The sequence below is a fragment of the Terrapene carolina genome, unplaced genomic scaffold (assembly GCF_002925995.2).
Source record: "Terrapene carolina triunguis isolate 2854851 unplaced genomic scaffold, T_m_triunguis-2.0 Scaffold641, whole genome shotgun sequence".
Taxonomy (NCBI): Eukaryota; Metazoa; Chordata; order Testudines; family Emydidae; genus Terrapene; species Terrapene triunguis.
Genome location: NW_020664992.1, coordinates 425,853 through 447,487, shown reverse-complemented (window position 1 = coordinate 447,487; position 21,635 = coordinate 425,853). Strand labels below are relative to the sequence as shown.

Genomic DNA, 21,635 nt, shown 5'->3' with positions numbered 1-21,635 from the left:
CCAGGGCTGGGCTATGGGGGCTGCGGGTCGGGAGTGAGGGGCACCGGCAGAGCTGGGGGCCCAGGGCTGGTCTAGCAGGGGCTGTGGGTCGGGAGTGAGGGGCACCGGCAGAGCTGGGGGGGCAGGGCTGGGCTATGGGGGCTGCGGGTCGGGAGTGAGGGGCACTGGCAGAGCCAGGGCAGGTCAGGGTTTAATGAACCCTTGGGGAGGATCTGGCAGGGAAATGGGGGAGGGGGGAGTGCGGGCCCCGGTGCTGACCCAGCTCCGTGTCTCTGTTCTCAGGCTGAACTTTTTCCGGGACGTGCCAGATTTCCGGATCCTGGTGGGGGGGGGGGGAGGCCCCGGGGGGGGGATCCGGGACGCCATCGGTAGGTGGAAGCTGGAGGGGGGAGGGGCAGGAAATGGGGCCAAGGAGCCCGCTCCCCCCTCCCTGACCATCCCCCTCTCCTTGCAGATAAAGCCAACCTGCCCCAGCGCCCCCCGGTGGCCGTGCTCCCGCTGGGCACCGGCAACGACCTGGCGCGGTGCCTGCGCTGGGGAGGAGGTGAGTGACGCCTGGTGGGGGAGCTGGGCCTATGGGGCTGCCTAGCCTGGCACCCCCCCCCCATCAGAGCAACGGGCCTGGCCCCCCCAGCTCAGCCCTATGGCCCCGTCCAGCCGGGTGCCCCCTGCCTGCACCTGGCACTGACCCCTGCCCCCCCCAGGCTACGACGGGGAGAATCTGCGGAAGATCCTGAAGGACATGGAGAGCAGCAGCGTCCTGCTCATGGACCGGTGGCTGGTGCAGGTGACCCCCGAGAACCCCGCGGAGAAGGGGGATCCCGTCCCCTACGAGATCATCAACAACTACTTCTCCATTGGCGTGGTACGGCCGGGGGGCTGGGCACTGGGGGGGGGGAGGGTGGTTTGGGGGGGCAGGGTGGAGCCCCGCTCGGCGTCCCCCCCGTCTGGCCAGCCTAGGAACCGCGGGGGGCGGGGGCTGCTGGGCTCTGACTGCGTCTGTCTCGTCCCCAGGACGCCTCCATCGCTCACCGCTTCCACCTCATGCGGGAGAAGTACCCCGAGAAATTCAACAGCCGGTGAGCACGGGGGGGGGCCTGGGGCAGGCTGGTGGGGGGGGGCTGGGCCGGGAAGGCCAGGCGGGGGGGGGGGCGGGGGCTGTATCCTGGGTGGGCCCTGGCGTCCATGTGGATCCTGGCTGGGGCTTGGGGGGCCCTTGGGGGGCAGCGACTCTGGGTCCGTAGCCAGGTCCTCGCCCATCGCATTGGTGACCCCCCTGACACCCTCCCGCTGAGATGGGCCGGGAGCCACAGCCAGCACCCTGCCCTCCCCCCCTCCCGTGCCCCCTGCTGGGATGGGAACAGCCGGGCACTCCCCTCCCCCCACCGCCATTGCCCTGCTCCCACGGCGCCCCCTGCTGGGACGGGAACAGCCGGGCACTCCCCTCCCCCCCTGCCAGCCCCCTGCCCCCACGGCGCCCCCTTCTGTGGTTTGGTTTGTTCTGTTTTCCACCCGGGGTTAGTGGAGCTCTGGTTCCTCTCCAGGATGAAGAACAAACTCTGGTATTTTGAATTTGCCACGTCCGAGACCATCTTCGCCACCTGCAAAAAGCTCAAGGAATATCTGACCATTGAGGTGAGCTCCCCCCACAGCCGGCACTCCTGACCTGCCCCCCCCCCAGTGCCCCCTGCTGGCAGAGCCCAGGGCTGGAGGAGCTGGGAGCCCCCCCCCAGCCGGCGCTCCTGCCCCCCCCAGCGCCCCCTGCTGGCAGAGCCCCAGGCTGGCGCATTGGCCGGGCGAGTGCCGGGTGGGGGCTGGTTTAAGGAGGTCCCCGGTGGGTAACAAGGGCTCTGCCCCCCCCAGTGCTGTGGGCAGCCCCTGGACCTGAGCGGAGCCCTGTCGGGGGTCGCTGTCCTCAACATCCCCAGCATGCACGGCGGCTCCAACCTCTGGGGCGAGACCAAGAAGCCGCTGGGCGAGGCCCGGAAGGTGGGCGGCGGGAGCCAGCCCGAGGCCGTCACCGATCCGGAGATGCTCAAGACCTGCGTGCAAGGTGCGGAGCCGGGGGGGCAGGTGGGCATCTGGTGGGCGGAGTTAGGGGCGGGGCCTCAGGTGGAGCAGAGGCGGGGCCACGTCTGAGGTGCAGGTGGGGGGCGGGGCCCAGGCAGGTTTCAGGCTAATTCTGCATGAACCCACCAGCACAGGGACCCCCCAACCCATACCTGCCTTTTCCGCCTTGGCTCCGCCCACTAGGTGGAGCCATTAGAGCCCTGCCTCCTTAAAGGCACAGCAGCCTATGGGGGGGTTGGGAGGGGAGCTCCCCAGAGCAGGGGCACCCCTGGCACCCCCACCCCCTGGTGCCCACTGACCAGCCCCACTCACTGAGGACACGTCCCCCGGCCCACGGAGCTGGCTGGTGGGGACCCGGGTGTGGGGACTGGGCTCAGTCATCCCCGGGCCCCCGGCAGCAGGGGCCCCAGCGCTGACGGCCCCTCCCTCTCCACAGACCTGAGCGACAAGCGGCTGGAAGTGGTGGGGCTGGAGGGCGTGATCGAGATGGGGCAGATCTACACGGGCCTGAAGAGCGCAGGCAAGCGGCTGGCCAAGTGCTCGGAGATCACGCTGCGGTGAGCACCGGGGGGGCACCAGGGGCAGCGGGGGGGGGTAGGTCCCCCGGGGGCAGTCGGCCCCCCATAATACCAAGGGAGGCAGGCTCGGGCCTGGCCTCCCACTCCTGGGACCCGCCACATGTTGGGGAAGGTCCCAGCCCCCTGCGGGGGGCCGGGGGGTGCTCCTGTCTCACACCGGGGTCTCCACAGGACCCTGAAGTGCCTGCCCATGCAGATCGACGGGGAGCCCTGGATGCAGCCGCCCTGCACGGTAAGGAGCCGTATCGGGGTCCCCCCTGTGCCCCCCAGCGGTGGGGAGCCGGGCCCCCTGCAGCTTTCCCAGCCCCCGCGAGAGGCCTCAATAGACCGCCCCTGCCCCGCCAATCCATTGTGGAGTGTGAAGGAAGCCGGGGCCACCTGGCGTTGGGCGGGGGGCTGGGCTGCTGGGGGCCAGGGCAGTCAGCCCGTTGGGAGAGGGTGTGGGGCCTGGGTGCCCCTTGCTCGCTGGTCGCATGGGGCCGGGGTTGGTGGAGTTCGGAGCCATGGGGGTGGGGTGCTGGCAGCCCCCCCACCCCCCATAGACGGGAGGTGCCGGGGGGAGGGCAGGTGCATTCCCAGGGAACCTGCAGGGGGGGGGTGTTTGTGTGACTGGAGCTGGGGGAAGGGTCCCCCCCGCCCAGTCTGGCCCAGGGCCCCCCCCAGCGCGTCCTCCCCCCACTCTCTCTCTTTCAGATCAGGATCACCCACAAGAACCAGGCGCCCATGCTCCTGGCCCCGCCTCCCCGCTCCTCCAGCTTCTTCGGCATCAAGAAGGGACCCCATGAGTCGTAGGGGGGGGCCCAGCTGGGGGACAAGGACCCCCCCCGACCCGGCCCCCTTGGCTCGGAGCAGGGGACAGCCCAACCACAGGGCGCTGGTGGGTTTGGTTCCTGCCCCCCGGCCGCCTGGATGCCCTGGATAGACCCATTGTGTCATTGGGTGGGGGGTCACACCTGCGGCCCCACCAGCCAGGGCCCCTTCCCTGCCCTCGCTCCCCTGCTTGCCAGCCCGGGCCGTCCGCGGTAGTGAGTGGGGGGGCGCACGGGGGCCTTGGTCTATTCCCCCCCCCCCCCAGCTGCTGAGAGCGCTGGCCCCCACTGCCCACCCTCCTCTTGGCTGTTTCTGCCCCATGGTGGGGGGGAAGGGGGCATATGTACCTGCCCCTCCTGTGCATCTCTGGCCCCTGCGGGGAGTGGGGGGCAGCAGCATGCTGGGCCCCTGCGTGTACCCTACATTCCAGCCCCACTATTTATTGCCCCCACAGTCCAACACCCCCCCCCCTCGAGATTTCAAGTGCCTCGTCTTACTAATAAAGGTTGGAGTTTTTGTTCTCCCTCCTCCGCCCAATGGTCTCTGTTCTGGGCAGGGGGCACAGACCCCAGTTCTCAGGTTGGGCATGGGCCCCCAGGCCCTGGCTTTGACCAGGGCGCCTCCAGCCCGGCCCCCGCCACACGCCCGGAGGGGGGTCCTGGGGTTAGAGGCAGTGCTGCTCAGGGGAGGGTCATCCTGGGGGGGCTGAGCACAGCGTCACAGGACGCCTGGGTTCCTACTCCCAGTTCTGTGGGGCAGGGTGCCTGGGTTCCATTCCAGTCCCTGCAGGCACCTCCCTGCCCCCTGCTTTGCTTCCCCCTGCTGGAGGAGGGCGCTAAGCATGACCTATAGCGGGGGGGCAGCTGACTCCACATTGGGGGTGCTGGATCCTGAATATCTCCCTGCCCCAGCATTCACCCAGCACCTTCCCCGGCAGGGACAGAACCAAGCCGACACGGGCGGGAGTCTGAGTGTTTAATTGCTGGTAAGGACACGGGCACCTGCAAACCACCACCCCCCTTCCCACCGTGCTGTGGGGGCAGGGAGCAGCGCGGCTCTGGGGCATCCCAGCCCCCACCCCGAATGGCAGGAGGAGGGGCCGGGCTGGGGCGCTCCGGGGCCGGGTCCTTCAGGGGGCGTCGCCGGCTCTACACCACGTTGCCGCTCAGCAAGGGGCTGCTCTCGCCGGTGGGTGCGGTGCCGAAGGCCTGGCGCAGGAAGAGACGCAGGGCGGCGCGGTCGGGCAGCCACGCCCGGGGCAGGGGGCTGCGGGCGGGGCCGGCGGGCAGGGGTCTGTACTTCACACGCCTGCCAAGGGGCAAAGGGGGGGGGTGTGTCATACCTGGCCAGCCAGGGCTCAGGGCTGCCCCCCCCCCCAAAAAAAAACCCCACCACATGGGGGCTGGCTCCACAGAGGGCAGCCCACAAAGCGGGGACCTGGGTTAGCCCCAATTCTGCCACTGATGCACCATGCCTCAGTTTCCCCCTCCAGAACTGGGAGCTCATCCCCCTCCCTTTGTGCAGCGGGGAAGCTCTTCGGGGCTGGGGCTGGGCCTGGCCCAATGGGGCCCTGATCATGGCCAGGGGATGCTGGGCAGTGCCCAGCCCCAGAGGGGGCCCTGATCTGAGCTGGGCATCTGGGTGCCACTGGCCGGTAAAACCGGGCTGGGCTGGGGGGTGGCCCCGTTTGGTGCCCCGGCTCTGGGAGCAGCGGGACCCGGCGTACGAAGCGGGCAGGGGCTGGGCTCACCTGTAGGCGTAGGACACGGCGCCAAGGGCCACGGCCACCAGCATGAGCCCCACGATGAGTGTGATCCTGGGCACGGCGGGATCGGCACCTGCAGGGCACAGACACGGGCAGCGGTGAGGTGGGGCTGGGGCCGAGCTAGGCCCGGCGCGTCCAGGCTCAGCACCCGGCAGGATGGGGCCAGCCAGCCCCTCCGTTACCCCCGGGGCGTCTCGGAGCCGGCTGGGCCCCAAACTCCCCAGCACCCGGGGGGGGGGGCACAGCTCCCTGTGTAGCCGTGAGGGGGTTGTGCCCACCCCCTGCTCCCCCCCCAAATCCAGGCCCTACCTCGGATGCTGACTTGGGTGCTGGCGACGGCCAGGCTGGCGGGGTTGGCCAGCGAGACGTTGAGGCAGTAGAGGCCGCTCTGGTTGAAGGCCTGGCGCAGCAGGAGCTGGCAGGCGGGCGCGGGCAGCACGGGGCTGCAGACGCGCTGCTGGGGCGTGAGGCACGTGGAGTCCAAGACGGTGGTGCAGACCTCGTCCGGCAGGCTGGGGGGGAGGGGGCAAGTAAGGCACGGCCATGGGGGAGGGGCACGGGTGGGGGGCACCCGCAGGAGGCAGGATGGGCCAGGTGCCCCTGGGAGCTGGGCTCCAGCAGGTGGGGGGGGGACAATGCTGGGGGTGGCTTGGCCCGGGGGATCTCCCCCACCCCAGTTTTGAGGTGCTGCTGCAGGGTGGGGCTGGGGTCCAGGCCCCGGGGTGAGGGGGGTTGGTGCATGAAGCCGCCCTGCCCGTCCTGAATGCTTCCCCCCCCGGGTGCCCCCTACCTCCCCTGGCAGGTCACGGTGAGCTCCACGGCGTTCTCGCCCGCCGCCGGGGCCAGCGGCACCACCTGGACGATCTCCACGCTCTCGATCCCCTCTGCAATGGGCGGGCGTTAGAGTGGGCACGGCCAGGCCCTGCCCCGATACCCACCCCCGCCCAGCCACAGCCACCCCGGGAACCCGCTGCTCCCCTGGAAACAGCCTGCCCCCTCCAGCTCCCCCCCCCCGCCGGAAAGTGCCCAGCAGAGGGGCGGGGGGCTGCCCCAGAGCCTAGTGCCCATCGCTCTGCTCCAGATATAGGGGGTGGCGTGGGAACGGCTGGGGGGGCCCTGCATTGTGCCCCATTCCAAGCACATGGGGGGGCAGGGCAGCCCCCCAGTCAGGGTGAATCTCGACCCAGGCCCTAGTGCAGACTGACCCCCAGGGACCATGGAGCCCCCAGGTTTCACCAGTGCCCCCTGCCCCGAGCGCAGCCAGGCTGGGACGGCCCCTCCCACGCCCGGAGCTGTGTGGCTTGCCACTGCCCTGTGGCTGGCGCCCCCCATTGCTCGGGGCCAGGGGCTCGCTGGGACCCTGGGCTGGGGGCGGCGCCGCGCCCCGACTCACGGACGATCTCCAGCTCCGTCGAGAAGGTGCCGTATCGGTACAGGAGGCAGTCGGCGGGCGCCTGCCGCTTGGCCAGCACAAGAGCCTCAGGGGCGGCAGGATCTGCGTCTGCCGAGAGACAAGAGACAGAGAAAGGAGACTCCCCCGGCCGGGCCCTGCCCACCCAGCGAGCCCCCTGGGTCACAGCCACCTCCCCGCGGGACGCCCGACGTTGTCCTGGCTCCAGCCGCTGGCAGCTGGGCCTGGGACCATGCTGCCCCCCCCCAGGCAGAGCCACCACTCGCTGCCCTCCACCCCCTGGGCACCCGCAGCGCTCGGAACAGGCCCCGTATCCGGCGGAGCCGAGCCGGCCCGGCCCAGGCCAGACGCTGACCAGCCTCAATCCCCAGGCAGCCCGGGCAAGGACCTGCCCCCCACAGGCTGCGATCAGGCCCAAGCTGGACCCCTGAAATCATCGGGGAAGGGGGGCTCTTTTGGGTCAGCCCCGTGGGACCCCCCCCATGCCAGGCGAGCCCCCACCTGCTGCTCCCAAGCTAGTGTTGGCCACGGTTCCTGCCACACTGGCCGGCGGGTTGGCCACAGAGGACGCGGACGCTGGTGGCGAGGTGCCCGGCGGGTTGGCCACGGAGGACGCGGACGCTGGTGGCGAGGTGCCCGGCGGGTTGGCCACGGCGGACGTGGACGCTGGTGGCGAGGTGCCCGGCGGGTTGGCCATGGAGGACGCGGACGCTGGTGGCGAGGTGCCCGGCAGGTCCCCAGCGGCAGAGACAGAGGCAGGGAGCGTCGGATCCGGAGAAGCCACGGCCAGGTCTGAGGCAACGACGGTGACCACGGACCCGGGTGCCATGGTGGGCACGGTGCCGGTTTCCAAGGCAGGGGTGGGAGCTGCGGTACTGGTGGCGGCCAGGGTCGCAGCACTGGGGAGGGTGGCGCCCGTGCCGGGCTCCGCGGGGCTGGCAGGGACAGAGGCCGGGCCTGCCGTGGGTGTCGCTGGCTCGGCCGTGGCGGTGGGCACTGCGGGCAGAGAGAGCAAGAGCTGCAGCCGGTTCCAGGCTGGCACCTGCAGCCCAGCCCCAGGGACACGTCCGCCACTTACCCACGCTGGGTGCCGGGCTCAGGGTCTGTGTGGCACCCCCACTGGGCGCCAGGCTGGCTGGAGCCGAGGCAGAGGTGGGCTGCGCCGCGGGGGCCGTGGTGGGATCCACGAGCGGTGTTGGCGAGGTGCTGCCGCAGGCCACAGGGATGGCAGCCTGGAGCACCACGCGGGGCTGGACGGGGCCAGCCTCCAGGTAGGTGTGGGTGACGGTGCTGGCGCGGGAGATGAGGGTCCCGCTCTGGTCCCCGAAGTCCCAGGAGTAGGAGACGTCGGCGGACTGCAGGTAGTGGCTGGGGTCGTGCAGCCGGACGCTGAAGGCCACGGCCCGGTTCCGCACGAAGCGCCGGTCGTCCCCGTCCACGTCTAGCACCTGGGCGATGTCCACGGCGAAGGGCACCTGGTCTGGGGAGGGGGGGCAGGGAGACTCCAGACCTTTGTGATAGGGGCCTGCCCCCATGGACCCCGGGCCCCCCTGCCCCCTGGAGCCCCACAGACCCTGCCCCCCCCCGATCCCACAGACCCTGGCCCCCCCCGCCCCCACAGACCCATGGCTCCGCCCCCCTGCCCTGGGACCTGCTCCATGCCCCAACCACCCTCCCCCAGACCTGCCCAGGGAGCTGCTCTGTGGCAGGGGGTGAGCAGAGCTGCCCGCCCGCCCCGGAGCGAGGCCGTGGCCAGGGGCTGGGGCAGGGAGGTGGAGGAGGAAGGGGAGCCCGTGCTGCACAAATGGAGCCCGTGGTGATGAGGGTGACCCCCCCACCCACCCAGCAGCCCCCAGTCGGTCGCCCCCTGCCCTGCCCAGCCTCACCCGTGATGCTGAACTGGGACGTGGCCCGGCCCATGGGGATGAACTTCTGGCGCCCGCGGTAGTGATAGACCTGCACGTCCATGGCGTAGGAGCCCAGGGGCACGCCGGCCGTCTCCACCGTCAGCAGCGAGGAGGGGCCGTCTACCACCTGCCAGTACTGCCCTGTGGGGGGGGGAAGGGCAGGGTGCAGCCGGAGGGAGCAGGGGGGCAGAGCTCGGGGGCACGCGCACCCAGACTCCAGTTCTGACTGGAGAGGGTCCTGCAGCATGCCCTGGGGGGGGCTAGTGGTTAGAGCAGGGGGGTGGGAGCCAGGACTCCTGGGTTCTTTCCCAGCTCTGGGAGGAGAGGGAGGTGTCTTGGTTACAGCGGGGGCTGGGGGGTTACCAGGAGCCAGGACTCCTGGGTTGTATTCCCAGCTCTGCCAGGGAGTGCGACTGGGTCTCGCCCGTGCCTCAGTTTCCCCATCTGGCCTAATGATAGGAAACGCTGGGAGAAGTAACTGGATAACGTTTGTTCGGGGCTTTGAAGAGTAGAAGACAGCGAGGGTTATTGGGGGGCGCTGGGGGCCAGCCTCAGGCTAGCGTTCCCCATGGGGTACCGGGAGCCAACCCCACCCGTGGGGCACCAAGGGCCAGCTCTGTCCGTGGGGCGGAGCCTTCTGCCATGGCCCTGCCAGGCGCTCTGAGGGGCCTGCAGGTTGGACGGGGGGCACGGGAGGGGCCGGGCGGTGGGCGTGGGCTGGGGCAGGGAGCCGTCTCTCACCCCAGGTCCGCCAGACGTAGACGAACTTGCTGCGCTTGCCCCGGGCGCTGCGGGGGAAGGGCTGCCCGTCGGGGAAGACGGCACCAGGGCCCTCGCCCAGCTCCTCTGGGAAGACAGCGTCGCCCTGTCTCACCCGGGTACCTGCAGGAGGGAAGGGGGCCGTTAGTTCTATCCTGGCTCGGGGAGGGGATCCCGGACTCCTGGGTTCTATCCTGACTCGGGGAGGGGGCGTGTCTGCTTCCCCCTGGGGTACCCCAGGGGTACCACCCACCTTCTAGGGATGAACAACCAATCAAAGGTGCAGCAGGCGCCCCTCCCCCGCCCTTCAGCTCCCAAAGCCCGTCACACGGGGTGGGGGGGGCTGGTCTGATGGGGCATGAGGGGAGGCATCAGGGGCTGGTGGGCAGGTTGATCTGGAGGTTGGGGGCAGAGTTAATTGCCAGATCGGGCTGATGTGGGGCGTGAACTCCTGCAGCAGGGCCCAGAATCCCCTGCCCCCAGATGCCTGGCAGCGCCAAGTGCCCCCCCCACATGCTGGGCGTGGCCCCGGGGCTGCCCAGCCACAGACAAACCAGACCCCCCCCCCCGATCTTGTGTACAAACCTCCAGATTCTGGAGTCTTGAGATTTTCAAAACTGGGGATCTATCCCTGGCTCTGGGAGGGGAGTGGGGTCCAGTGGTTAGAAAAGGGGGGGTCTGGGAGACAGGACTCCTGGGTTCTGTTCCCAGCCCTGTCTTGGGAGGGGGTTGCCCTAGGGGCAGCCAGAACTGTTTCTGCCCCCCCCCACCCCACTGCCAGGCCTGGGAGCAGGCTGGGAAGGGGGCAGATCCTGAGTGGAGCTGGGGGGGGGCACTGGGGGCAGCTGCCATTGGCCGGATCCGGTGGCGCTGGGTGGGGGAGAAACATCTGGACCCCAGCCTGGGAGCCCCTTAGCTCTGGCTCCCACTGCCACTAGCAGCACTTCCGCCCCCCAGCACCAGCTGCCCCTTGGCCTCGGGGCCACTGTCAGATGGGTCAACCGCAGGAGCAGGGAAATCGGGGGTGTCAGCACATCCTGGCACCGGCCGCACCCGGGGGTGGGGGTCCAGCCCCCCCAAGAGGGTCCTTTCAAATCCAGGGGACAAATGCGGGCGGCTTTCAAGGCAGCTCCCTAGAGAAATACCAGATTTCCCCCCCCACACACCCTATAGATATCCTAGATCCACTGCCACCCCCATATAGAAATATTGTGCATACAGCTCCCCCCTGGAAATACTAGGTACCCCCCCCAGCAATACTCTCCGCCCCACGTCCTGCTGAAATACTCCATATTCCCCTGTCCCCCCTCAGAAATACCGGGGGGCGGGGTTAGAGCCACGGCCCCTCCCCAGCTCCAGACAGGCCCATTGCTCCAGGGGCGAACCCAGCCCCCAGAGCGGGCGCTCTGCTGGGAGGGGCGCGTAAGGGGGTGGGAGGCTCACCGTTCACGGTGCAGTTCTGGCTCCACACGACCCGGCCGTCGGGAAGCACCGTCTGGGTGCCGGGAAAGCGCAGGGAGATGGCGAAGGTGGCCCTGGCGCCCGTCATGGTGGGGGCATCATTGCTGATGTCAAAGGTCACGGTGCCGCCTGGGAGGGAGAGGGGCAGGCAGCCAGCTGGTGGGGCGCAGATCGGGGGAGGGGTGCAGCCCCCCAACCCCCCACGGTGTTTCCAGCTTGTCACAGGGTGAATCCTTCATCCCTAAACCCACAGCTCTGCTGGTGCCCCTCGGCCTCCCGACCCGCAGCCCCTGCTAGCCCAGCCCTGCCCACCCCCCCCGCTCTGCCGGTGCCCCTCACTCCCGACCCAAAGCCCCCAGCGTTGGGCTCAGAGGGGCCAGCCCCTACCTCTCCAGCAGTTCTGCTGCCGGGGGTCGCCCTCCTGCCAGCGGGGGTACAGCTGGGAGTTCCAGGACCCCTCGACCGAGGGCTGTCGGTTCCGTCGATCGCTCCCCTGGCCTCTGCTGCCGGCCCCTGGAGAGAGACGGGATCCGAGATTCAGAGCTGGGATCGGGGGAATAGACCCTGGTCTCGACCCCCCGCCAGGGCCTGCAAAGACCCATCCCTCGCCAGGGCGGATCAGGCTAGAACAGAGCTCGAATGTTCCCCAGAGGCTGGAGTGGAGGGCTTGGGGTGGGGGCTGGAACCCAGGACTCCTGGGTTCTGTGCTGAGCTCTGGGAGGGGAGAGGTGTCTCTGGGTTGGAGTAGGGAGGGGAGGGGGCAGGTTAGTCAGGACTCCTGGGTTCTGTGCCCAGCTCCTGTGTGGAATAGGAACGAGGTGCTTTGTGATCCATGGTGGGAAGGCTGCAGGGGGGCAGGGCGGATAATTCCCCATGAGGAGGACGGTGGGAGATTCGCTGCCCCAAAGCACTGGGCGTGCAGGGCCCCCGGCCCCCTGGGCACCACCTGTCTCCTGGCATCCCAGCTCGCGGGCAAGGGGATTCTAGCCGTGGCACCTCCAGGCCCCAGCAGACACGCTCAGCCCCGTGGGCTCCAGGCCCCGCTCCATCGCCGCATCAGCTGGGGGTCGGCTGCGCCCAGCCTGGCCATGACCCTCCCACAGCCCGGAGCCCCGGCTGGCTGCGTGGGGAGCATGTGACGGATCTTCCACCTAGCACTCGGGGCTCCAGGCAAAACCCATCACATGGGCCTCTAAATCCTCCGCCGAGCCCTTGCATGTGACTCTCAGCTGAGTCCCTGGTGCAGGACGCTCCAGCCAGCGCGGGGTTAATGCCCCCCCCTTGCACCACCACTCAGCGGGAGCGGGGAAGTCCCAATCACCCCTGGCCCAGGCAGCCTCCCTGGGTGGGACAGGGAGATGGAGAGCTACTGGGGCAGGAGCGTGCCCTTCTGTATCACACCTGGATAGTGTGACCCACTGGGGGTGAAGGGAGGGGGGTCTAGTGGTTGGAGCAGGGGTGGGGCTGGGAGTCAGGACTCCTGGGTTCTGTGCCTGGCTCTGTGAGAGCAGTGGGGGAAAGTGGGTTAGAACAGGGGGCCTGGACTCCGGGGGTCTAGTCCCAGCTCTGGGCTGACTCATTGTATGACTTGCATCATGTCCCCATCTCCCTTTCTGCCTCAGTTTCCCCAGCTGTAAGCTGCAGGGAATGCCAGTGACCCCATTGTGGGGTTCAGCGCCTGGCAGTGAAGCGCTTTGGGATGCTTGGGCAGGGAGAGGAGACTTCCCAGGGAAATAGTCTGACTTTCAAACCCCTCCCCCCCCGCACCCAGCAGACATGGGGCTGGACAGGCACACACCCCCCCCCCCGCAGTGTCGCTCCACTGGGAAGTGAGGCTTTCAGGGGGGCTCCCCGCTGCAGACAGGCCCTAGGGGAGACCAACAAGGGCTAAGGGCAGAGAATCAAGTGCACCCCGAACCTGCTCCCTTAGGGGATCCCCCCTGTAAGCCCCTTGGCCAGGTGTCCAGACCCCCCACTGCACCCGTAGTGTTAGTTCTCAGCACAGGGCGGGGGGGCTCAGAGGAGGCAGCAGGGTCAGCTGGGGGGGGGCTGCAGGGGGGCAGCTGCCTGGCTGCAGGGGTCAGTAGGTAGGTGGGGGGAAGGGTCCTTGCAGCAGTAGGTTGGGGCTGGGGGAGTGGGGACGTCCCTGCACCTGGCACAGCGCAAGGAGCTGTACGGATATTACCCAGAAGCCGCTGCCCTGTCTCCTTCCCGTCCGCCCCGGGGGAGCAGAGACCAGGCCCCTAGGCTCCCTCCTCGGTACGGGGACGGGGGTGAGTGCGGTGGGTTCCCCCACTGGGTCCCCCTCCCCGATTCAGCCCCATTCCAGCCCAGCGCGGGGGATTAGCAGGGGCTCTGAGCCAGCTCCCCACGCGGTTCGGCTTTACCGCTGGCTCCCTCGGCCCCCGGTAATCTGGCAAGAGGCTTCCCAGCGGGGCGGGGCTGCATCCCTGCTCCAGCCACATTGGGACGAGGAGGGTTAAACCCACCGGAGTACCCACAGCACCAGCGTGGAACCGGGCCGGAGGGTGCCCAGCCCGTCTCCCTCCGCAGCCGCTCGGGGGCAGCCGACGGAGGGTGCGAGGCTGGCGCTGCCCTGGGCCGCTCCCTGCCCTGCTCCCCAGGCCGGCCTGGCACAGACAAGCTTTGAGGCGGGGGGCTCGGGGCGTAGGCAGACCAGGCAGTGGGGTGGGCTATCGTCTGAGTTGTGGGTGAGGGGCAAGGGGCAAGGGGGGCCCTAAATATTCTGTTTGGGGTCCCCAGGGGCCTAGCACCGTCTCTGCTCTCACCCTCAGCTCGCGGGAGCTGGCCCAGCCGTGGGAGTCTGTGTGCCTGTTTGTCTCCTCTGCAGGGGGAAAAGCCCTCTGGATGCCTAAAGGGGGCACATTAGATCTGGAATTGCTACGCGGAGGGGGGGCGATAAAGGATATTCCTGTTCTTCCCCACCACACACACACATACTCCTTGGCAACTTTATAGTCGTTTGGCTGCTTCCCACCCACCCCTCCCCAAACAGGACTTTAAGGTCCCTTCACATTTTAGCATCACTGCATCCAAAAGCACCTCCCCCCGCCCCGAGAAACATGCTCCCCCCTGCAGGGATGGAGCTGGAGGTCTGGGTCATTAAATTAAGCTACATTAACCCAACGGGGCTCTTCGCTGCCCCTATTTGCATACCAGACACACACACCCCTCCCCCAGACCTGTCAGCTGGGACCATCCTCCCCACTAGCAATCTGGGAAGGGGAGAGGGGGTGTCACTATGTTTGGGACCCCTGATCTAGGCCATGGCCGGTAAATGCCCCCATTGGCCACCAGGGTAAGATCCTACAGAGACTCGGGGGGGGGGGGGGCGGTTTACCAGTACCAGCCCCAGCGTTCTGGAGTCAAGAACGAGGTGTGACCGGGATCGATCCTGCATTGGTTGGGGGTGGGTCAGCTGAGACCCCACAGATCCTGCCACCCCCAGGCCCTTTGCTACCCCCGAGGACCGGGACCCTACTCACTGTGTTGAGCTGCAGCCGCAGCCAGAAGGGCCCAGGCAGCCACCAAGTACCAGCTCGTCCGCATCTCCCAGCCCGTCCTTCACACCCGCCTGCGCGCTCCTGGACCCCCTCGACGGCCGAGAGGCAAAGCATCCCAGCCGCCCTGTATAAGAAGGCACCCTCATTTGCATAGCCCCGCCCCCTTCCTGGCACAACCTCAAGCAAATCTCATCCCCCCCCAGCAGTGGGGCGGGTGGGTGAGAACCAGTCACAAGTTGGTGTTTCTAGCACAATGGGGCCTCACTAGTTTTGCCTCCCAGACAGAGCCTGGAATTTCGCGGGGAGAAGGACAGACACGGGTTTCCGCTCTGAGAAGAAAGCGTCTCTAATGATCACAGAACTACAGGAGGGAAGAGTAACCCGTGATGCAACTTCACTCCAGGGTCTTGGGGTGACATGACAAGTCACCCCAACGCTGAGCAAGGCAGACTCCACTTCGCTCGGGACAGCCAGCTGCTTCTATCCCCCCTCTCCCCGATACAGGAGCGAGGAGGCGGGCAGCACCTTGAAAACTGACCAACGCAAACGTAAAACACACACCCACCGAATTAGCAGGTGGAACTCACTGCTACAGGATACTGAAGCCAAGCACTTGCCTTCCAGCGGTAGGTCCTATAACACTAGTGACTTAGACCTGGCCGACAGACAGAGCTTTAAGGTGTGATTTAAAGCCAGTCTAATAAAACCGGTGCAACTTTATCTGTGGACACTCTTAGAAAATGGCTTTAAACCCAGCTCATAGTGGTTTAGTGTGTGTCCGTGGTTGTAGATGCAAGCTAAACCAATAGACCCAGTTGTCAATCGCTAGACGAGGGTGCATACGGGGGGGGGTTGGTGTCACTAAATCCATTCTCAAACCAATTGACGTTAAACCAGCGCGACTTCTGAGTGGAGTGCTCAGTTCGCTTGTGAACGTAAAGGAAAGTCACGTCTGATCACCCCGGTCCATGGGGTGAGCTCTAGGCAAAGAGAGGGAAACCAGAACTGGCAGTTAGCAGAACAAGGGCAGGTAATTTGAGGGACCCCGATTTACTAATTCGGTTCAGAACTGACCCCGAATAGAACTATTGGTGTGACTTGTTACACTGCAGTTGCAATGTCACTTTGCGTGGCAATCAACCTTCCCCTGGCCCTGTTTGCACCCAACCATCACAGCCTGGTGAGAGCCGGAAACTGACCAACGTGAAACTGACTGGCCTGTTTTCCTCCCACGCAGAGCAGCAGCAGCAGGGAGCTGGGGGTGGCTAGCGGCCCCAAAGGAGGAGTTTGGGACTAGGGAGTGGAATCAAGCTGCTGTGGGATTTTCAGTGGGTCCCTGAAGTGAGGCAAAGGAGAGAGCTGCATCTGGGGGACTGGGCAGCGGTGCTGTAGCCCAGGTGTTTAATAGAATCATAGACTAGCAGGGTGGGAAGGGACCTCAGGAGGTATCTAGTCCAACCCCCTGCTCAGAGCAGGACCAACCCCAACTAAATCATCCCAGCCAGGGCTTTGTCAAGCCGGGCCTTAAACACCTCTAAGGAAGGTTGTCTGTACAGGAAGCTGTGGTCTGCTCCGATCTCCATTCAAGGGAACAGGAACTTTGTACCTGTTGTAAGCAAACAAGTCACACTACGGAAATACCTGACGGCATCACCCATGTCTGCTCCAGGCAGGAAACTGACCCGGAAGGCCCCAAAATCCACTCAGCAAAAGGGGCATCAGTACAAATGTCAAATCCTGTTCTGAACCCTGGTACGCTCTCGGCCTTGACAAGACCTTGTAGCAGTGAGTTCCGCACGTTAACTGTGTGCTGTGCAAAAGGCATTAGTAACACAGGGGAGGGAATTTTTTGAAATGTATCATTTTTAATCCGTCTGTGTCCCTTTAATAAAAGGAACAGATTGGGAGGGATAATTCACAGCAGTTATTGCCTCAGCCAGGTGTCAACAAAATCAACTGGACTATCACCTGATTAAGCAGTCGTTCTTTGGCAGGAAGAAGGATGTGAGCAAGAAATTTACATCTTGGCAAAAGACCAGACTTGCTGTCACCTGAACCCCAGTTGGAGAGGATTCTCAAAGAGGAGGAAAAGATATAAAAATGAGGAACAGAGGCCCCAAATCTCCTCTCTCCCCATATCTCTATTCATGGCTTCAACGACATTTGAAAGACAAAGGAAGCATCAGTGACCTGGAGAGGGGTCCTGGCTGTGAGCATCAGGTGAGAGAAATCCATTTGCTTTAAGTTCACGTCGCTCGTTACGTTAGGTATTAGTTTGCATTTTACCTTTTATTTCTTTGTAACCAATACTGACTTTTATGCCTCGTTCCTTGTAATCACTTAAAATCTACCTTTCTGTAGTTAATAAACGTGTTATATTGTTTATCTAAGTCAGTGTGTTTGGACTGAAGTGTATGGGAACCTCCATTTAAGATAACAGGGTGTGTGTGTAGCATTTTCTTTTCATGTTATGATGGACTGTCTATGTGTTTGTGCTGCACGGAAAGAGAGAGCTGGGGACAAGTCTGGGACTGGCAGTTTGCTGGTGTCACTCTGTAATATAATCCAGGAGTAGCTGACTAGAAGCACTCACGTATTCAGCTGGGAGTGATTCTCCATGCTAGAGGCTGTGTGAACGGACCAGGAGTGGTTGTTCTCACAGCGAAGCAGTGTAAAAGCACTCCAGATTCTAAAGTTGAGGGGACACAGCTGTCCATCAGTCAGATTGTACTGTGGGGAATGTCACAGCCCCCTTCGCAGAACGACATCATGTTTAATATTTGGAAGAACTCAGGTCACAGTCCATTAGCTCATTGGTCACTTATTCGTGTAGCAGAGATCCGGTTTGGCCAGATTCAAAGAGAATGGATTTTGTTTATTCTAAGCAGCAGCCAGCTTGTGGGTGGAGTAGGGTCTAGTGGTTAGAGCACAGGCTTGTGCATCAGGACTCCTAGGTTCTATTCCCACCTTTGAGAGCGAGGTCTCATGGTTAGAGCAGATGGCCTGTCAGTCTAAGCCCATTTTACCACTATGTGACAGGAGGCAAATCGCTTCTCTTCTGCGCCTCAGTCTTTCCACCTTAAAATGGGTCTATTTATGATGTGTCTTGCAGTAGTGCCCGGGGTGCAATCATGGACGGTTGCGCTAGGTGTGGTACATACCCACTGCAGAAAAACCAGCCTGTCCCTGGAGAGCTTACATCCACCTCTTAGGAAGCTTGTGAAGCTCAAGTCATGAATATTGGGAAAGTATTTTGAGATCTTCAGAGACGAGCCTCAGGGAAGCCCAAAGCAGAGTGAGTTTTTATCTGCACGAATGTAATGGCGAAAGTGAGGCGCACAGCGAGGAAGGGACTGGCCCACGGCACCCAGAGTATCAGTCCTGTCCCCTCTGCTACCGATTTGTGGCTCCAAAATGAGACGTCGCTGACAGTCGACGGTACAGATCCGACAGGCTTTGGCCAGCAATGAAATCGTTCCCCATGGCCATCTGTGACATGACTCTGACACACGAGCACTGTGGAGCCTTTGTCCCCCGCCGGTGGAAGACTGTCCCAAAGCACGTCCCCGGGAGATGTCAGAGTCTGTATGTACCTGGCTTTCAGACCAGACCAGCCGACGCTATCCGAGACACACACAGAATGGCTGGAGCCGGATCCCTTCGGGAAGGAGACCCCCGGGCTCCGGGAAATGAGAGAGCGCGGAAAGGAAGGCGCCAATCCACACAATACACCTGCACCGCAACAGCCCCCTGGGTCCCTGTTCACAAGCTGAGGCCTGATGGGCAGCGAGCAAAGCGCATGGCCGCCCTGTCTCCCAGCCAAGCCGCACGGGAGCTCGTCCCCCGAAATGGCCAGGCGCAGAACCAGACCAGTTCAGCAGGAACTCCGCCGCCTTCCACTGCCAGCTCTTTTGTCTGCCGGATGAAAGAGCCCTGAGCAGGTGCTTCCAGGCCGTGCTCAAGTCACCGGTTGGACCTTGTCATTGATCAGCCGCCCAGATTAGTTGTGCTGCCTCAGCTCAGAATGGCCAGGGCTGGGCGCCGCTCACGAATCCCCTGGGGGCGAGGGGGGCGCGCGTTTGGCTGGCTGCTTTTGGCTGCTAGGTCTGAAATCCCCCGTGCGGAGGGGGCCTAAGGCCCAGACCCTCAAAGGAAGTTTGGTGCCTCAGTACTTTGCAGGAGCTGGGCCTTAGTGGTTTAGTTTTTGGAACGGAAGCTGAAAGCTGGTTCTGAGCGAGGGCCTCAGGGCTTCCGAGGCGCCGGACAAACGGGGGCACTTACCACCCATCGATCATAATCCTAACCCTGGGAATCCCCCTTCATATTCTGCCAGGCGGAGCCCAGGCAGGGCTGGGGGGTCCCGCATGCGGGGTGGGGGGAAGGGAGGGGAGCAGCTCCCTGGGGATAGGGGGAGCACCTGGAGGGAGGGGAGTCTCCTTAGGGAGGGGGGCAAGGGATCCCGGGGGGGGGGAATCCCCCCAATAATAAACACAGCTGGGGAGCAGCCACTGGACTGGCGTGGGGTCACCTGGGGCTCCCCCCGCTGATACCCAGCCAGGGGGTCACCTAGGATTTAAGCGCAGCTCTGGGTCTGGCCCACCCCGTAACCCCACGGGGGGGGGGGGGGTGCTTTCCCCGCTCCCGTCCCCTACCGGGGCGCCCCCGCCCCCCCCCCCCCCCCCCCCCCCCCCAGGGGCCGCGATCCCGGGCCCGATCCCTGGCCCCCTCCCCGGGGCGGGCCGGCTCCGGGACCAGCCCCTCCCGCCCGGCCCCGGCCCCGGCCGCCGCCCGCCCGCGCCCCATGGAGAACTTCCAGAAGGTGGAGAAGATCGGCGAGGGCACCTACGGGGTTGTGTACAAGGCCAGGAACAAAGTCACCGGCGAGGTGGTGGCGCTGAAGAAAATCCGCCTGGATACGTGAGTTCCCCCCCCGCCCCCCGGGGGAGTCCCAGGGAACCCCCCCTCTCCGGCCCGAGGTTGGGGGGGAGCGGGGGAGTGGGGCACAAGGAGCTGGCCCCTCCCTGGGCCGGGCGCCTCCTGCAGGAGCCCACCCCCGGGGGCGAAGCCCACCCCTTGGGGGTGCAGATGTGGCAGAGAAGGGGTCCGGGGCGGGGCTGGCATCCGGGGCGCCAGTTCCCTGCCTCTGGGGTGCCCGGGGAGCGGCTGGGCCGGCTGTCACCGGGGCCTTGGCATGAATTCCCTTGGCGAGGTGCATCCGAGGTGGGCAGAGCCGGACTGTCGAGCTGGTGGCCGGGGGTGGGCAGGGCGCTGCTAGAAGCCAGGATAACCCTTGGGTTTGGGGTGCTGGGAGGGGGCACCCGGGTCCCTCTCTCCAGGGGGGCGCTGGATGTTTCTGGGCACTTCCCAGCTCCCGCTGGGGTCAATCAGCAGCGCTGCACCAAGCTCAGTAAGGCTGGGGCCAGTCAGCCCTTCGCATGCCTGGTGCTGGCGGGGGGAATGACACCCCTCAGCCTTTCCTGCAGCCCCATTTCTGGTGGGGGTGTCTTCTGCCCCATACGCTTCCTTAACGCCCTGACAGAGGTCATCCTACGGAGCGGAGACTAGTCAGTCACTCGCTCCAGCTTTAGGCCTTGCCTGGCCTTCGCTGAAACAGCCATTCTTAAATTGTCCGGCTGCTGTCAGCAGGTCCTCGAAGAAATTCTCTTCCCAGGTGCAGTGAATGAATATCCCGGCTGGCTTTGCCTCTCAGCCGCCCGGGTGGGTCATGGCACCCGCGCCGGCTTTGGGGGTCCCGTCTCAGTCACTGTTGCTCTTAATGGGGGGGCAGGTAAAGTCGGTACCACATGGTGGGTCTCGGGGCCAGTGGACAGCTGCCCACACGTCGAGTAGGGGGCCGGAGGTTGAATTAAGGCTGCTCCGGCGTCTGTGCCCGGTTCTGGTGCCGCAATCCAAGGGGGATGTGGATCCGCTGGAGAGGCTCAGAGAAGAGCCAGGAGACTGATGGAAGGATTTGTAGTGACAGGCTCCGGGAGCTCAGTCTATTTAGCTGAGCAGAGAGAGGGGGAAGGGGTGACTTGAGGCCAGTGCTAATGGGCTCCTCAGTCTCGCAGACAAAGGTCTAACACGGGGGTCTCACACTCGCGGCCCATCTGCGGCCCGCGAACCTCCCCAGTGGCCCACGGGGCTCCAGCAGTTTTGGGGCCAGGTCTCTCCCTTGGCCCCACCTGCTGGCCCTGGGCGCTCCCTGTCTGCGTGGCTGCCGGCCCCGCCCTGTGGACGCGGGGCAGGGCTGTGCCTCCGCGCGCTGTCCCCGCCCCGAGCGCTCCTGCGGCCAATGGGAAGCTCCAGGGGTGGTGCCTGGGGGTCCCCCGCCCCGCCTTGGAGCCCCAGGTAAGCACCACACCCCCTACCCACCTCACAGAGCCTGTACCCCCACCCCCAAACTTCCTCCCAGAGCCTGCAACCCCACCCCCTTCTCCTGCACCCCTGCCCCAGCCCAGAGCCTGCACCCAAACTCCCTCCCAGAGCCCAACCTCTCACCCCTTCTGCACCCAAACTCCCTTCCAGAGCCTGCACCCCAATCTCCTCCCCCACCCAAACTCCCTCCCAGAGCCTTAGGCAGGTGGGGGGCGGGTTCTGGGCAGCATGAGTGACATTATTGGCCCGCTGGGAGGATCGGAGGACTGGCACTGGTCGAGTGTGAGACCCCTGGTCTAACAGGTCCAGTGGCAGGAAGTTGAAGTGAGACAATTTCTGACTGGAGATAAGGCGCAAAGCTGTAAGGACGTGGGTCACTAACCACTGGGCCGTAGTGGATTCTCCATCACTGGCCATTTTTAAACCGAGGTTGGACGTTTTTCTCCAAGCTCTGCTCTAGCTCAGCTGGGAGGTGCCGGGCCTGCGTGACGCGGGCCAGGCCAGGTGATCTCAATGGCCCTATGGAGCCTGTGATTCACAAAACTCCCTCCGGTCTGAATGGGCTGTGGAGAGTGTTCCCAGCCCCTGGTCGCTCCTGTCTGCCTGTGCTGGGCAGGTGGGTGCCACTCGCTGGTCATGAGTTTCTGGGGGGAAATGTCCCCGGTCTGGCCCTGCCCCAGTGTACCTAGAGCTGCTCGGTTGTATTTTGCAGTTGGTGCCCGTGTCCGGCAGCTGGTGCTCTGGGTCTTGGCGCCCAGGAAAGAGGCCGTTACCCCGGGAGGCAGGGCCGGCTCCAGGCACCAGCCTGGCAAGCAGGTGCTTGGGGCGGCCACTTCGGAGAGGGGCGGCACTTCCAGCTGTTCGGCGGCAATTTGGCAGCCGGTCCCTCACTCCTGCTGGGAGCGAAGGATTTCCCGCCGAATTGCCGCCGCAGATCGCGATCGCAGCTTTTTTTTTTTTTTTTTTTTTTTT

The 21,635-nt window shown here is 65.1% G+C and overlaps 3 protein-coding genes across 3 annotated transcripts in view; 2 read left to right on the top strand and 1 right to left on the bottom strand.

Annotated features, from left to right (window-relative positions):
* Positions 1-3,469, top strand: part of DGKA (diacylglycerol kinase alpha) — a 6,604-nt gene extending 3,135 nt beyond the window's left edge. Inside the window, exons 8-16 of the mRNA XM_026659596.2 lie at positions 283-368; positions 455-544; positions 705-865; positions 1,015-1,079; positions 1,545-1,635; positions 1,864-2,053; positions 2,507-2,627; positions 2,820-2,880; positions 3,342-3,469. Coding sequence (XP_026515381.1) covers positions 283-368; positions 455-544; positions 705-865; positions 1,015-1,079; positions 1,545-1,635; positions 1,864-2,053; positions 2,507-2,627; positions 2,820-2,880; positions 3,342-3,440 — 964 coding nt within the window. The 3' untranslated portion in view covers positions 3,441-3,469. The remainder of the gene's footprint in view (positions 1-282; positions 369-454; positions 545-704; positions 866-1,014; positions 1,080-1,544; positions 1,636-1,863; positions 2,054-2,506; positions 2,628-2,819; positions 2,881-3,341) is intronic.
* Positions 3,470-4,429: 960 nt separating this feature from the next.
* Positions 4,430-14,373, bottom strand: PMEL (premelanosome protein). The gene is made up of 12 exons (XM_024201722.1): positions 14,268-14,373; positions 11,149-11,274; positions 10,744-10,890; positions 9,283-9,423; positions 8,521-8,682; positions 7,713-8,114; positions 7,136-7,630; positions 6,617-6,724; positions 6,014-6,107; positions 5,533-5,735; positions 5,209-5,296; positions 4,430-4,766 (listed from the first exon to the last, which is right to left on the bottom strand). The coding sequence occupies exons 1-12, from the start codon at positions 14,329-14,331 to the stop codon at positions 4,607-4,609; spliced, it is 2,190 nt and encodes a 729-aa protein (XP_024057490.1). The 5' UTR covers positions 14,332-14,373; the 3' UTR covers positions 4,430-4,606.
* Positions 14,374-19,071: 4,698 nt separating this feature from the next.
* Positions 19,072-21,635, top strand: part of CDK2 (cyclin dependent kinase 2) — a 9,181-nt gene continuing 6,617 nt past the window's right edge. Inside the window, exon 1 of the mRNA XM_026659590.2 lies at positions 19,072-19,202. Within this exon, the coding sequence (XP_026515375.1) occupies positions 19,087-19,202 (116 nt within the window). The 5' untranslated portion in view covers positions 19,072-19,086. The remainder of the gene's footprint in view (positions 19,203-21,635) is intronic.